This window comes from Malurus melanocephalus, unplaced genomic scaffold, assembly GCF_030028575.1.
Source record: "Malurus melanocephalus ecotype Western Australia unplaced genomic scaffold, MMel_1.1 scaffold_458, whole genome shotgun sequence".
Lineage (NCBI taxonomy): Eukaryota > Metazoa > Chordata > Aves > Passeriformes > Maluridae > Malurus > Malurus melanocephalus.
This window is the reverse complement of record NW_026623690.1, coordinates 102740-119805: the sequence shown is the minus strand read 5'-3', so window position 1 is coordinate 119805 and position 17066 is coordinate 102740. Positions and strand designations below refer to the sequence as shown.

At 42.2% G+C, this 17066-nt stretch overlaps 1 protein-coding gene across 1 annotated transcript in view; it reads left to right on the top strand.

The window, feature by feature from the left end:
* The window catches only part of ADARB2 (adenosine deaminase RNA specific B2 (inactive)), a 294281-nt gene that overhangs the window by 189702 nt on the left and 87513 nt on the right, over window positions 1-17066 (top strand). Inside the window, exons 2-3 of the mRNA XM_057380543.1 lie at window positions 2143-2229; window positions 9885-10780. Of these exons, the coding sequence (XP_057236526.1) occupies window positions 2143-2229; window positions 9885-10780 (983 nt within the window). The remainder of the gene's footprint in view (window positions 1-2142; window positions 2230-9884; window positions 10781-17066) is intronic.

Genomic DNA, 17066 nt, shown 5'->3' with positions numbered 1-17066 from the left:
AAGTGAGAATATTTTCACAGCAAAGATTTAGGTTTGTGTGCAACATCAGTGTCTTGAGGGTTAATCCTGAAGGTTTGACAGCTGTCAGCAGTCAGGCACAGGTGGAGYACACACCCTCAGGATCTCAGTATCCAGACACAACAGTCACTGCTGGTGCAGCAGCCAAGGGCTGCCCCTGATCCTGTGTCTCTCATCTGAAACGTTTCCCTCACCAAATGCAGCCTTTGGACTCGGTCCCAAAAKCCTATGCTCTTTTCACTTCAATCAWAGAACTCAGTTGAGAAAGTTGGGAGTGAATATCAGCCTTTATCGTGATCACAACCCAGCAGTCTCACACGCAGTGAGATGTACAGAGACACCACATTTCTCAGTGAGCAATGCCTTAGCAAAAAAGTGTCAAAGGATTCACTCAGGAAAATCTTCTGGCTATAGCACTAATAAATAGCTTCATTCTTTTGGTTCCTGACATCACTGCAATCCCTTAATGAAATTGCAATAGAAGGAGGCTAATTTGTGCYCTAATTATGTATTAGTCTGGGCTGAAAGGTTTCTGGACGGAAAAAGGTTTTCTTCAGGCAGTCTTTTATTCTGCTTATTGTATTTACTTAACAAAGAGCAGTCAGCTTTTACAGTGAATTTCTGTAATAGAGTTGAGCTGTAATGTTACCCAGCTAAGGGCAAACATATGCAGTCATTTTTGATGGGTTCTGATAACAGTCTTTTACAAGAGCAAGCAAGGACTGTTAGCAAATGTAGGAAGAATCAGGTGAAAAACTAACGGATGTGCTGCTGAGAAAAGTTTAAGAGTTTTTCAGCTGGAAATCTCTAGACCCGTGGTGATTTAGCTGACAGGTAGTTTAAGGAAATCCAGAGGAATATTTTCTCAATGATAAAGAAATTTCCCATGGAAATAGTTTTTTTTTTTTTTCCTGTGTCACTTCAAAGAATACATTCTTGGTCTGGTTTTGATGCTTGTGCCGCAGGATGAGAGGGCAGCATTGTTCACAATGTGCAGGAKGCAGGGCATTTCCACCTGAGGAAAAAGATGAGCCTTGGCCACCTATTTTCTCAGCCATAGCTGAAGCTTTTTAAGCAGAGAAGAACTTTAGGAAAGCAACAAAGTTCTTCAAAGCTGTGGATCACCTTTGTAAGGCTTGTTTCTCTTTCCTCTGTCAAGTAGACACACTSTTAATGTTGGTCCTCAATAAAGTGYCCATAGTTTRTCAGGMGGAAYTCACCCTAARCTAAAYAAATGTCCAGCTAGTTATCAAAGGAAATAAAATACTTAAATATATATCGGTTTCTGGTGTTTGGGTGAACTTCAGCTTTTCCCTGTAGATAAATCCTGAGCCAAATATTGAGCTAGTAGAAGTCAGTATCAGTTCTCATTTTGCTGAATCTGCCCTGGCCTTTAATGCAGAGTCTGTTCATGGCACTGAAGTAAATGTCTCTGCCATCTGCTATCTGCAGGATAAACAGAAACTGCACTTAAAAGCAACTGCACTTAATAAGAACAGGCACAAGAGGGATGTCAAATAGTGTTCTTATTGTCTGAACAGCAGCTTCCAGGGCACACCATAAGGGTTTTCCAAAAATCATATCAAAAACTGATAGAATTACAAGCCATGGTAGTCTTTTGTGCTGACCACCACTGAGCTTTCTGTAAGGATTCTGGTTCAGCCTCCAATAGGGAAACAAGAAGTAGATGGTCACATCCATTAGAGCATCTCCTGTCCCTTCTCCCAGGGCTGAGTGCCTCCCCCATTCCCTGCTGGGGGGAGCTCAAACTTCAGTTCAAGCATTACCCACTCTGCAGTGTTTGGGAAGCAYAGACAAGGAACACTCAAGGGGGCAGAAAGCAGGAGGAACACGTGTTTGTGTTTGCATGTGACAGCTGCAATAAATGCATCGAGGCTCAGTTAACTTTGGTGGGACCACAGAGTCACAGATTCAGCTGAGATGGAGGGGACCCACCAGGATCACCAAGCCCAACTCCTGGCCCTCCACAGGACCATCCCCAAGAGCCACACCARGTGTCTGAGAGTGTTGTCCAAATGCTTCCTGAGCTCTGTCAGCCTGAATGTGTGAATGCATGGACTGAGTACTGATTTTATATGTATCTTTTCTTCTGTTTTCTTCTAGAGAAACTAAGCATACTGTCAACCTTCATAGCACCCTTCAAGTACCTGAGTCCTGGCCCAACCACCATGGAGGATGAGGACAATTTAAGTAAGTAGCCTTTTTTCATCTATAGATGAATAATAAGGTTCAAAAATAAAATCTCTACAGTGGAGGTGCAATTATGGAAAGGAGGTGGTTTTGCAACTACTGGCAGACCATAAGCCCAATCCTCATGTGAAATCACAGAATCACAGAAGGGAATTGGAAGAGACCCACAAGGATCATCAAGTCSAGTTCCTGGTCCTGCACATCAAATTGAGAATTGATTGACTCTCGTCTAATTAGTATTCTCTTGGGCCCTTACACCTCCACCAACTGCCAGAGCCCATGACCGTAGAGCTGGAGGAAAGTCCTGCTGTGTTTCAAGGAGTTGAGAAGTCTTCCAAACACCAAAAGGTCCAAGAGTGGCAGTCAGGAATTTATAATCCTCCATAAGCCCTTCCATTTGTCAATGGAAGCAACTATTGTGTGTTATCCAGCCCTGCATATTGTAACACAACTTGAGTCTTTGCATAAAAAGAGAGGGAAGCTTTCTGAACCAAATGAGCAATGTTTTAGTATCACCTACCAGATGGTTTCTCTTCCAGCCAGACACGTGCTGCCATGCTGCCCTCTTAGAGCCACTTAGTGGGAGGAATTGGGTGTTTTTCCCTTGTTGTTGCTGATCTGCCTTGCTCTGGTCATGGTGCATCACCAAGGGGAAGAKCTGCAAGAGTGAGGAAGCACAGCCTGCTATTTTCTGCTGCTGAGCATCACATGGACATCACACTATTCTGCTGTGCAGCCAAGGCAGGCTATTACAGATCTCAGCAAGGCAAAAAAAAAATCCTAAAAATCCTTCAAAATTGTTCTCAGAAAGGCTACATTTTCAGGAAGACATGAGAAGTATACACACACACACAGAGGAAACATATTATGCACAGGATGAGCTTGTGCAGGCACCTCCTGCATAATAGTTCCCAAATGTACTACTTTGTTATTTTTAGGTAATGTAGGAAGTTTGTACAAGCCAAACACTGTAACACCATTTTCTTATTGCTACTGTAACACCAAGACAGCTTCGAGCCTGTGTGGGCTGTAAAACAGCTCACAGGGACAGGGGAATCTATGTTTTCTGAGAGAAACAGCAAATGTCACTGTTTTCAGGGTCACCTTACCCAGTCCTCCCTTTGGTCAAACATATGCTCCAGTGAAAAGGCAGCTATTTATTTCTTGGTACACAGAACACATTTTAGGTGTTACTATTAGAACCTTTAAATATTTTTTTATATTAATTAATTCTAATTCATCCATATTTCTGTGTTCAKATGCAGTATAGCAGTCTAAATCCCACTAAAGCCTATAGCACACGTGTACCTCTGGAATAAYTTTGCATTTTAAAGAGCTTCAGCAATTTGCTCTGAACAAGTGGAAAAAGCTTTTTCGGTGTTAACAATTTAACAGGAGCCCAGGAGACTGCTGGCAAGGCAGAGAAGTAGGTTGCTTATCCCTGAAGTTTTCTGCTCTCTGAGCATCCTGTGAGAGTGCTGCTTCCCCGACTGTGCTGTATCAATGGGCAGAGTTCCACCAGCTGAAATGGATACAAATCCTGTTTCACATTCCCTTAGGCCTTCTTTTCGAAGGGAGCCGTGCAGTTTAACTACACCTGCATTTTCAACAGGTGACTATTAGCATACAGACATGATTTTTCTGGTTTATGATCAATGAACTAATACTAGAAAAGCCTCTCCAAAGCACTATGCACCTTTGGAATGGAGCTGTGGGCAATCATCTGTCTCCAATGAAGGTCTAAGCTTGAACATGCAAGGAAAGGACCTCTCTACTCATCCCCAGAAGGCAGTTGTACCTAAGAATTAAAGAAATGTCACAGAGGATTAGAAATAGGAAGCCTAGCTCTGTACATGGTCCTCAGCATTTGTTAGTGATGCTTTGAGAAACAGGACATTTAAACGGGGATCCTCCCCTTGGAATATCTTTCTAGCACCTCGAAAAAATTCACTCTGCCAGGGCTTGCACACAAATCATCATATTTCTTAGACATCAACAGAACTGTCTAGTTCCCTCCAGAGCCTGCTGATACTTCTGATTCCAGCAACAACCAGGAACAAGGAGTGATTTAGAGTGTTGTCAAAAAGTGCTCCAGTCCTGCTGTCTCTGGTGCTGGGATTGCATGGAACAGTGAACAACCATTCCCTGTTCACTGCCTTCCTGCCTTTCATGATGCTACAAACCTGTGCTTGTCCCTGATCTGTAATTGTGCCATCCCCACTTTGCCATGGAATCAAGGCACATTATCACCAGCCACAGATACTTTTGAACCCAGGCTGTACCTCTAGCAGGAGTGTGTGATTCCTGGGGATCTCATTATGGAATACTGCCTCAGGCACAGGCTCAGGACAGCACACACCTCCACAGTGGCTGCTGAGGGAGCTGATGGTCCCCAAAACACTGATTTTAACCACTGCAGCAGTCTTGCAGGACACATTCCAGACTCAGACTCAATATATTAAAGCATGCCTAGGTATGAGCATGTTGGTTAAATTCCTCTTCAGACAGCATGAGGCCCCAGAGCTTTTGTTTCCACAGTGTGAGAAACAGCAGCAACCCTGTCTCTAAGAAAACAGTGAATATCCTGTTCCAGCAGGCAGAGCTCCAAGCAATCCCTTACCAAAACAATCCCCTTATTTTTGTTTTGAAAACTGTGTCCATTGCTATCATTTGGATTTCTCCAGGGCCTAAAACGTCCTGGCCCTGATTGAGGAAGGCATGGCCTTAGGTCTATCTGTGCCATGGGCTGCCCACATTTTCTGCTTCATGCAATTCTGTGCTAACTTGGACAGAGAGCATCATAATCTGAGTATCATCTAAGTCAGGTCATTAGATCATTTGAATAATTTCCCTCATTGTTAAGATCGGTGCTAGACATATGTGGATTTCACAGTTACTTCAGAGTGTTAGGTGGGCAAAGTAGAGTATGTTAGGTAGAGTATGCTCATTCTGGAACAGCTAAAGACAATGACAATCACTTTTTACAACTTTTTAATCTTCACTTTAAGCAAARTCCCATACTTTTTTGCACTGGTAATGCTCCTTTCTGCAGTGCGATGTTACACACTACTGAAATGTAATGACACTGGTTTTAGCCTGAGCCCTGTGAGCTGTCAGGGAGTGTTCAACGGCAACAGAGAATTCAAGGCTTACCTAGACTTTTAACACGAAGTTTTAAAAATACATATGTGTGTTTTCATGTCCAAGAGGAAAGAGTGATTTCTGTTGCTGGTTTCAAGTTTATTATTCCAAAGTCAAGAACATCAACTTAAAAGTCCCAGCGGAAGTATTCCTAATTCCTAACTGGGGAATCAATAAGTGTACAAAAATGCCATCTTGCTTGCAAGAGGAGACTGCCCTACATTGCATTTGATGTAGGARCTGGCCTTGGACAAAGGTACCATGGCTCTGGCTCCTGGGTTCATACCCATTGCTCCTGATTTAAGATTTTTCACTTTCAAGTATTCCAGGAATTATGAAAGTTAATCCCTCTTAACATCTGCAGTCAATGTGATATAGATGAAGAGAAAAAAAATGTATTCTAGATAAGCAATCCGGTGTTTATTAAACATATCTAAACACAGTAACTGTCTGTCTCAGAGCTGCCAGTTCAATCAGAATACAGATATTGCAAATTCTTTCTTTTGATATCACAGCTTTTCAATAATATAATACCCACTGGAATTCAATAGTAAAGATGCCAGCAAAAATGAAGATGCCACCTACCACCTCTCCTTTCCCATSCTCCCTGGAAGTTGGCTTGGCAGCAGAATAACCTTCAACAGGARCAATATTATCTCTTCAAATGTAGCGTGGAGTATCGGATGGTTAGTTCTGCAGAGCCCTTAAGACCCAGAGACATAGTCAGTGTCATTATTAGTGATGCATTATGGTTCTGAAATGCTCTTGATGATGCAGACACTCTAGGTTAACTCTACTGTGCATAATGACCAAAAGGAGAAAAACGTGGAAGAGCAGTCAGAAGATTGAAGAATAGTGCATAAATAAATATATTTCACTAACTGCTTTCCTTCATCCCATTCAATTACTGAAGCAAATACAAGATCACAGTGTCTCCTGTTGCTCATGAAACTGCAAAATTCAATGAATAAAGTTACCTGAGRAGAWATTACACTGCAAAGCTGTGGGRTTTTTTAGAAATCTTACACAATAAATTAGAAACTATTGCCAAACACTATGGTATTTTTCTTCYTCCTTTTTTTTTAACTCCATCCCCTTACAATGTTATTATTCTYGCACCTTTCATCATGGGAGAACCATAATTTATTATCTTTCTTTTTTTTTCCCCAAATGCAAAGAATGTATTTGGGAAAGTCAAGAACAAAGACATTGGGAGAAATAACAAGACTGAAAATGATCCACAGTTTTGCATTTTCCCTGTGTGTATCCTCTGACTTRCTCCTCTCCTTTTAGTGCTCTTCATTTCTAAAATTGCTTGTGATTGTTCTATTACAGCTGCTTACAGTATTTATCTTGTGTAGTTTGGTGTCATTTGCCTGCTTTGTCTGATTTTCACAATAGAAGTACATGTGCCACCATTAGAGAGGTAATCTTGTGTCTGCGACACAGAGGTCTCATAAAAGACACATTTCAAAGACTTCCTATTTCAAAGATACCTGAAAGTATAAAGTAATTTCACATTTCCTGGCAGCTGCCATGGATCACACAAGTCCATCAGGCTCACAGACTTTCTGAGGCATTAACTGAGTTTGGGCTGGCTCTGATTTACAGGCCATGAGGACTTTTGGCTGCTGCAGCTGCTGCTGAGATCTGGKAAGAACTGAGCTGTTTGCTGGTGTTTCAGGACCAGGTGCTCTAAAATCTGGTTGGCTGTAAGGACACTTGCACAGATTTYCTTCCCTGTGACGAGGCCAAAACACCCCATAAATACAGGCATGTCACCGTCACGCACATTTGACTTTGTCCACATGTCCTTTGTGCCCGATCTCTGCAAGTTTTACCCTTGCATCTCTGCAGTTTATTCACTACATGAAGGCAAGACTTCTGTTGGCCAAAACATGGACTAGAAAATTTCATAGACACAATTTAAGACAAACAAGTAATGTTTATTTTGTGTTGCTGTGGTTTAGTTGACCACTGTTTTATTGAGGRTGGCTTAGGTAAGATGTTAAGGTCACACATTCATGTTTAAAAATCCGCTGTTCTCTGATCATGAAAGACAAACCAGATGGAATAAGACAATATGAATTGTAAACAAAAATAACCTCTTGAGTTTTCCTATTCAGTGGTGCATAATCAATACAGATTCTTTTCAAAGCTGTATATTGTGTGAAGCAAGAGCTATCTTCCTTTTCGCGTTTCCTGACTACAGTATCATTATGTACCATAATTGGCTCTGTAAAAATCTATTAGGTTAAGATGAGAGAGGTGTGAAATACAGAACCAGACGTGTTTCCTGCTAAAAAAAAAATATGTCTGCATCAAAATATTTTGCCTTTACTTTTAAAAAAAATACACGTAACTAAAGAGAGATCTTCTGAGTGGGGTGAAAACATGAGAAAGGGTTGTGATGGAAAATGGCCAGAGCTGGATAGAGGAAGYTAAAGCTGATATCCCCTYTCCCCTCAGATCAGAGTCTCTATASAGTTGTGAAGTCAGTGAGAAAACAGCCCATTATCCATGTGCATTAGTTATCATGATCTTTTAGATGTCCGATTTCCAGAGAGGCTGCTTCAAAGATGTCATATTTTACACAGATGAATACCATGTGATGAAATGTTTTCTATTGTGTGCATCTTTTGCTTTCCTTTAATTCCTCACATGTCTTCATACTGTCCCCTTAGCTTCAGAAACTAAAAATTAACTACTCACTAAGACCTTAATTTGTCAGTTTGTGTTCTGCCTCAGCAAAGCACTGCAGAAGGGAGTTCTGCAARTAACTTTGGTGAGACACAGACCGGKCTGAAAGCTCAGTGTGYSCTGCAGGKTTTTCAGAAGAGGGAGCCTAAAGACTCATTTTTACAGCTGGGCCCCCACACATGGCATGTGAACCATTATTATTATACTTATCTAAACAGTGAGCTTCTTTCTGTGGAACAACTTTCATGAGTGCAAACTTAGTGCTCTGAGGGGAAAGTCTTTTAATGTTTAATAGACGTGTAACTTGTTAGGGTAWAAAGGAGGTTTTTAATCATGACTTTAATCATCCTCTGCAGGCTCCGGTGCTGCTTTCAGTCCAGCCTAACACTGGAGTGTAGCAAAGACACACTGCTCCAGCAGAAGCTTCTCAAAGCTTAGCTAGCAGCTCACCCCTTACATCCTYGCAGCCCACTTATATGTCAGGGTAGAGAGAAATCCAAACATGACCACGGCCCCACAGAAAGTGGGAAGACCATTCTGTTTCCTCTAAGGACTACAAGGACCTTCTCTTGTGCATGGGACTGGCACAGCCTGTGCAGGTGGCATGATCACATCCAACAATTAAAAACCAAACCTTGGGAAAAGCTCCATGYCCAGTGCTGTTTGGAATAAAGCAACCACACAGCGCTGTGCTGCGAAAGGGATCAGGTGCATCACTCCTGGGATGGGTTGCCTCATAGGTTGGTTACACTCTTATTTCCTTCCTCCACCTGTCTCTGCCCCAAGGAATGCACAGGAGGGCTGGAGGCTGTATCAGAGGTGCAATACATTCAAACAGACTCATCAGAAATGACAGATATTTTATAGGATGATTATTCAGACAGCAGCACATCTTGTGTCTCATTCAGGACCTCAGTCCTTGGAGCACAGACCATSAGTGTGGTCCAGAGCAGTGGGGGATTCATTGGCTCAACCACAGCTCCTTCCACAGCTCCCCTCTGTCATTTCATTCCCTGCCTGGCACTCCTGGCTGTCACTCTCTCCTGCTGCTTTTCTTTGACACAGATCACCCTTTAYATCAGTAATTGCTCCCATCAGGATGCTCTGGCTATTCCTGCTCTCATTTGGACTTATCTACCATCTTTGCAATATTAGTTGTTGCTGATGCAGAAACTAAGATTATCTGCAATTGAATTTGACAGAAAGGCACTCACTTACTAAATTGGGGTCTGAGTCCAGCCCAAATTATTGTTTCAAATGCTATGAAGGTCTGTGAGATCATTTCTATTCTGGATTTGTGATGCTGACAGCACAAGAGGCTACAGTGTGAGAAGAGATGGTCAATATATTTGTTGCAAAYAGATTATTAAATGCATTGGGCCATTTTTCTGTTTGTGAATAATTTCTGATTCCTACTAATGTGTTCATAAGCMTTCACCCACATGGATTATAGAGCAATTGTCATCCTAAGGGAATTTTGCAAGCTATTCACATTTTACTAACAATTATCGAGCAGTTCATTAAGTTCATGCTTCATCTTTGAATGATGTAATATCTTTTTAAAATAGAACACTAATGACTGATACAAGAAGACCTTTAGGGACAAGTAAATATTCAGAACATGMAAAAAAAATTGTGCTAGAAATAATAAACCAACCACTATGCAGCTATTTGAGGAAAATGCCTAAAAAGGGCTGAGCATCAATTTTTAATCTTCTTTTTTTCCTTTTCTGGCTATTTTAACAGCCCTAGGCATAATGTCAGCTACTATGATGACAATTGTAATGTGAGTTGTTCTCTTTCTTTACTGACAGGTACCAGCAGTGCAGAAGTAAAGGAAAATCGAAACATTGGCAACCTGGAGGATCATCCAATAGCATCTACTGACAGGGCAAGAGGGGGAACACCCAGCAGTAAGAGAAAAAGACCCTTAGAGGAAGGCAGTAATGGCCATTTCTGCAAACTSCAGCTTATCTGGAAGAAAGTTTCGTGGTCAGTGACGCCAAAGAACGCTCTGGTTCAGCTTCAYGAACTTAAACCAGGATTACAATATAAAATGGTTTCCCAGACAGGTCCAGTGCACGCTCCAGTCTTTGCCGTCGCTGTGGAGGTAAACGGACTCACGTTCGAAGGCACAGGCCCCACGAAAAAGAAAGCCAAAATGCGCGCCGCGGAGCTGGCTCTGAAGTCATTCGTGCAGTTCCCCAACGCCTGCCAAGCCCACTTCGCCATGGGAAACTGCATCAGCCCATCCACGGACTTCACCTCGGACCAGGCAGACTTTCCGGACACTCTGTTCAAGGAGTTCGAACCGTCCACGCACAGCGAGGATTTCTCTGTGTACAAGCCCGTCAACAACGAGCTGCTCTCCACGGCCTGCCGGCACGGGCGCTTGCTGTGCCACACGCTGGACCTCGTGGGCCACGCCAAGCACCGGCCGGCCAAGGCCGAGAGCGAGAAGAACCCGGTGGTGCTGCTCAACGAGCTGCGCTCGGGGCTGCGCTACGTCTGCCTCTCGGAGACGGTGGAGAAGCAGCACATCAAGAGCTTCGTGATGGCCGTGCGAGTGGAYGGCAGAACGTTTGAAGGCTCAGGACGTAGCAAGAAGCTGGCCAAGGGTCAAGCGGCGCAGGCGGCCTTGCAGGCCCTCTTTAACATTCGTCTGCCCAGCCACATTCCCAGCAGGAGTAAATGTCACCATTTGCCACAGGTGAGAGCTCCTGGGTAGCCATTTGCCACCACGTTGGAGGAACGCTTTCCATGAGGGGGATCGGTGTTGCTGTAGGTTTTGTTGGCAAACCAGATGGTTCCTCTGTTGTTACAGCAGGTGTCATGCCACAAATGAACTCTTTTCTCGTAGAAAGAGCCACAGGCAAAATCTTGGAAATATTATCCTGAAACCATTGGGTACAATTTATAGCCCATTCCATGGGATACATAGAGGAGAGGGCGAAATGTAAGGGAAAATACCAACATTCCACTTTGCCAGAGACAATGAAAACATTGACAGAGGCAGAAAACTCAGGTCATTTGGTGGTGCTGATTCTTTCTTTACAGAGAGGAGCCCATGTAYAAAGGGATGCTCCATCTCCTCCTTTTAGAGTTAATTTTTGGTGGGGACTATGCCATTCAGAGGAGACACCAATAATAAGGAATGTGCCTGTGTCAGAGCAATTCTGTCATTGAAAAAGTTAAGGGGTTTTGTTTATTCTATGTTTACTACCAAGGGTGATTTTCTTTTTTGTTTGGTTGGTTTGATTTGAGGGCTTGGGGGTTTTTATTTTGTTTTTTTTGTTTTCACATACRCCTCCAACAGCACAACAGATACTGAGAGCTTTGAATTCTTCCTGAAACAAATGTAGAGATTACTGCTGTATTAGTACAGAAAATACAGAACTGAGACACATGCCTAGCACATCAAAATTTCATAGCTGGTCATAGGCCAAAGGCTATCTTTAGCATTACTCAGACCTGTGTCAATTTTCCAAGTTCTAAGGCAGTCAGGATTTGCAAGCACTGGGATGCATTGCATGGCTCAGGTAATTTATTGATTTGTTTTTGCTATCAGAAAAGGTTTGATTCACCAGCTCCAGCAGGTGATCTACAGCTACAAAGCTCCCTTTGTGAGGGGACCTGTTAATGTCCAGGATTTAATGCAAAGCACCAGGAGCACTAAGAGTCATTCTGCTGTTGGCTTTCTGTGAGACCCTAGGCAAGTCATTTAAATTCAATATGCCTGTAATAAAAATGAGCATATTATATGAAAGAACACTTCAAGATCCTTAAGTAGTGTGTAAATGCAAATTATGAGTAGCAATTCTCATTAACATTAGCAAAAATGGTCATTATACGTTCAAGGAGTTTGATAGGAGATTAATCCTTTAGGTAACATGATTGCCTGCAGCACCCAGGAATTATATTTGGTGACCSAGAAATTTCCTTTCTGTGTTTCCAGAAAGGAAACATGACAAGTGTGAGAAATTCTAAAATACACCATAATCCACCACCTTTCTTTTAATTTCAGTTTGCAAACTCCATGAACAAGTAGGATAATAACACAGTTCAGTAATAGCAGTGATCTTCACAGAGTGCTTTGAGGGCATTTTGGAAACCTTAGCCACCATGGCTTTTTCACCTTTCCAGCACTCCTTCAAAGGACATACAGCTTTAAATGAGAAGCCTCTAGTGTTTCCTACCCAAATTAATTCTGGTTATAAGAAATCCTGTTCTGCTGGCTGCTTTGCTGCCCCCAGTGAACTTTTCTGGGTGTGCCAGCAGGTAAATACCATGTATTTATCAACCTCAGGTTTGTCATGTTCTGAAAGTGCACCACAAGGATCACTGCCTCAGTTCCTGAGCACTCTGAAATATTCCCTGGTTTCTTGGCTTCATGTTCACCTTCTGCCTGAATATCACATTTTACTTCAGTCTCCAACTGTTCATTAAGTGACATATTCTGCAGTGTATGTTCCCTTTTTTATGGCCTTTTCTCCTTTCTGTAGACTGCTGCCCTCCTTATCTTCTTCTCCTCGCTGTCCTGGAAGTATAAATGTCAGTGAAAAGGTGTCACTGAACTTTCTCTGTCAGTATTTTYTGAGTGGTTATGTATTGTCCAACTAAAAGATTACTTTTAATGCCAGCATTCAGCACATTAATTGAGAGATAAGCCTTAACACTGATTTCTGCTGACCTCCTTACAAGCTGCTCTCATCAACAGATACAGCAGCTGTGACACAAAACCTGAGTTTGTRTTACTCACTGAGTCATAATTCAAATTCCACAGAAACCAACAGACATATTTCCACTGACTTCTGCTCAAGCATTAAATCCAGAAGCATCTTTTCTTGTTCTCACTGTGTTATGCAGTACTCATCAAGWGACTGCCTTTGCTCTCTGCCTCAGTCAGCCCACCTGGTGTTTGGGCAGTTGAAGAGATGTAACCACATTGGTGCAATCCTCAGTAGCTGTGGTCAAAGCGAGCTGCTCCAAGGTTCTTTCAGCTCCTTCTTGTCTCTCTGGTCTTGTGGGAACCACATTTTCAAAGACAAGCCAAGTTTTCAAAACTATTCCTATACAGTAGTCTATGAGACTCATATGGGTGCAATRGTATCTGGAAGACTCATGCACTTGYCCATGTATAAGGTGAAGARAAGRTAGCTGAGATAACCCAAGAACCACCCGAAGTGGTCACAAGATTTGCCCATCAATCTGCCAGTTCTTCCTCAAACCAGGTGTTTGATCTGTGCTGGGCACTGAAGTGCAAGGTAAATGCTGTTGATGGTCATTGCCTGGGCACACAGTGTTGATCTGAGTAGCCAAGATTGGAGCCTGAGATCTGCTGAACTYATGGCACAGATAAATGGGATCAGGAGAATGGAAATTATAACTCTTCACTGCACCTTGGATAAGTTACTAAATGTTRCTTACTCCTTGTTTCCTAGCATACTTGGTCTGAACTAAACATTGTCCATCAAATAATATGAAATTTCTTCAATTATCCCCTTTCATAGAAATCTGACAATTGTTTCTCCCCACTCTGGAAGCTCACATTCTTACATTCCAAAACAGGAGACAACTTCAGAAGGTGCTGACCTAACCAGTCCTAATGAGCCTGAACTGGTAGGAATTCATCCCCACACTCCCAGGCTTTCCAAGTGCAGTGTGCTCATTTCAGTAGATCAAGGTGGCCCCCAACTGCAGCTGACCAACTTGCATTTGTCTGGGGTTTTTTTAATCTTGCAGTCCTTCTAACCTGTTTTAGTCCTTCTAACTTGTTTTAGTCTAAATGGCTTTCTTACTGCTGTAGAGCAATACCTTTAATTAATACAGCCATGACAAATTAGTAAAGAGAGGTGCTTGGATTTCAAAAGGACCTAAATTAAAAAAGAATAGGTGTGAAAATCACATTCACTCTGCTTTGAAATGGCTTAACGCTGCTGTTGCTGGTTCACATCCAGAGCCTCCAGAGCAGTGGTTGYCTATTTATTTTAACAAAACCTCATTGTGTTTTGTGTGTGTGTTGTYAAAAAGAAGCAGGGTTTCTTTCTTTGGCAAATACAGCTAACCTTTTGGATCCAGTTAAATCCCCKGTTTGCCAAAAGCTTCATTTTCAGGCTAAAGCAACCTCAATCTCATATTGCAGTGATTCTTTACCTTGGGCAGGTCAAGGATTTCTGCCAGTTAACTTCAGTGTCACCTTGGTGAGAAGGCGGCATCATCATGGCAAAAACAGCAACCACCGTGTCAGGGGAAGCCCCACACCTCTCATCCACTTCCCTCCAGAAACCTGTGTCCCTGCATTGCAAAACTGCTTCATTTTCATGCAGTGTCAGYTGTTTCTGCCTCCTTAACTTTATTTCTCTCACTCTCCTCGTTTGCCAACTCCCTGGCAGCCGTGGCCTCTCGCCTGTGTCGCAGTTCAGCCAGGGCTGAGGCTGGCAGTGATATATTTGACTCTGGTGTGAAGAGCAGCAGCACATGGAGCAGGCACTGAGCTTTGAGAAGCTGTTCCAGCAGGTTTCTGTGAAGAGCTTTGTCTGGTCAAGTGAGCCGGGACATTGTTTTATAACCTACTCTGTTTTCTCCTGCACAAGGAGAAACAGCTGATAGGTAGTTCCTGACAGGGGGGTGCAAGAAAGAGAAATGGTGGGGACCAGACAGATGCCTCTATAGTGCAAATAACATTTGATTTTCAGCCATCTATTTCGTACTCTGTAAGTGTGGAAAGTTGCTTTTATAATCAGAGCTACAAGCAATCAAGAAATTTTATAGGATTAGTTTCTTAAGCAAAACAATGGCAAAAGAACCAATTTAGAGGCACAGCATTARTTTACTGGATACTGTTATTATTATCTTGGCTGCAAATTAGACTGTAGTCGCTTTTAGGCTCACAGTTAAGGAACCAGGACCACCTCCTCACCCTTCATACAAGTCCAATAWAAAAGATAATTATTGCCCCAGAGAGTTTACAATTTGAGTTTCAGATGAAGACATTCCTTTGGTTTAATATGTATAATCCATGCAGGATCAAAGGGAGATGCAGAATGGCTACCTACATGGAAATACAGGAGACAAATTACCAGAGTAGAAAGGACTCTGGTTGCTTGCTGTCATAGCATCAGCACATACATGTAGACATATATTAAGGGGTTTGCACATGAAAACTAGGCATCACTGCAAAGCAGCACATTGCTTTGCATCAGCTGGGCTCCAATAATGCTGCAGTTCTCTGCTGCAGAAAGAAGTGGCTGAGTTGGTGTATCCATCTCCACACTCCCTTCCTTTCTCTTTCACTCCTCAGTTGTTGTACTGTGTAACTCCCAGCCACACATAACTTCAATCCCTAAAAGATTCCCCCGTATTCATCTTCAAGTCTTATGTGATATAGAGCATGCTCGGGGCTTTCAGAGCATTAGGTGTGTTAAACAAAACTCTCCTGAGATGTTAAATTCTAAATGTACCACTCACCTAATTAATAATTCTTAGAAGAAAAGTGATTATCATGATAAGTAGCTAACAAATGGTCAATCTTAATTTGCAGAAGAAAAAAAATAATTGTAATATCTTCAAGGAAAAAATCTATAAGGCTGAAAGGTATTTTTTCTGTGTAATTTAAGTTTATAGCAATCCAAAACTCTTGTTGCTCTGAAAAGAAAGGAAAATCAGAAGTATGTAATTTTCCTRTATAAAGACTATGAAGGGTTCACGATAATTACAGTGCACATAGAGTAGGGTAAATCTGATTTAACCATCTAACTTGGCTGCTGGCTGCTCTTTTAGCTCTTTAGTAGTTGGAAATACTTCATATCATCCATACATCTGCAGAAACAGCATTTGATGCCTTCCCTTCAGATTCCAGATTGCTTATTAAACATAGCTAGTGAGACACAATGTGGASTCTGCTGACTTGTGCTATTTACCTCAATAAGCCAGCCCTGTCTATCCGTGAAGCTGATGGTGTGGATCTGATTTGTGAAGAATTATTATTTGTGCGACCCATTAGGGCGAGACAGTTTGTGCAGAGTGATTGGGGCTCCAGCAACCAGCAGACACAGTACTGAGAACTGAATCCCAGTCTGGTGTCATCCAGACATAAAACCTTCTTCTAAACCAGATACTCTCGCAGCTGTCAGAGTTGCTTTTGTTGTTTTCTGGCTTTGTAAGTGAGCTAGGGACAGTTCAGAGAGCTCCCGGCAAGCTGGACCTCGTTAAAGCTCCCGCTTAATCTTGGACTTACATCCTGACTTTGTTTATGAGGCTCCATTATTACCTACTAAATACAAGCCATGATCGTTCTGCTCTGCTGAATGAAGCTGTAATACAAGCGCCCGGAGTGAATTTTTCTTTGGTTGACTTCCATGCAAAGCCTTTTCTGTTTGAGCCGGAGTGTTACAGTCATGCCAAAAGCATGTTCTTTATCTATTTTTATCAGTAGTCACATCTAGGAAGCCTTAATTATTCAAGCAGCTTTTTCCTTCCGTGTACAGAGTAGCAGAAGCAAGCTCCTAGCATTTATTTTTCGACAACTACCTCCCTCTTGTGGTGCTTGTGCCAGCCCTGTGGCAGGCAGATCATCGTCCTGTGAGGGGAAAACTAAACAYGAAATGCCAACACACCTTGGCAGGGCAGTGGCTCAGAACCTCCCAGCGATGCTGCTGAGAATCCCAGAGCTATGTGCAGCAGAAGGACCACTCCCTTCCACTGAAGGGGGATCACCTTTGTCCATTGTATTTTATTTTATTTTATTTTATTTTATTCTATTTTATTTTATTTTATTTTATTTTATTGCATGTGTTAGCCTTTAAATTATGAATTTGTGTAGTAGTCATGGAGAAAAACAAAATTTCTTCTGCTCCTTTTTCTCAGTTAATATGTCCGTGCATTTTGCAGTGTGAAAAGATTATGTACATAGAAACACACATACACAAAATAGTGTACAGGTCATAAAATTCAATAAGTGGAAATATTTAGGGCTTAATCTTAGGATTGTTGAGAAG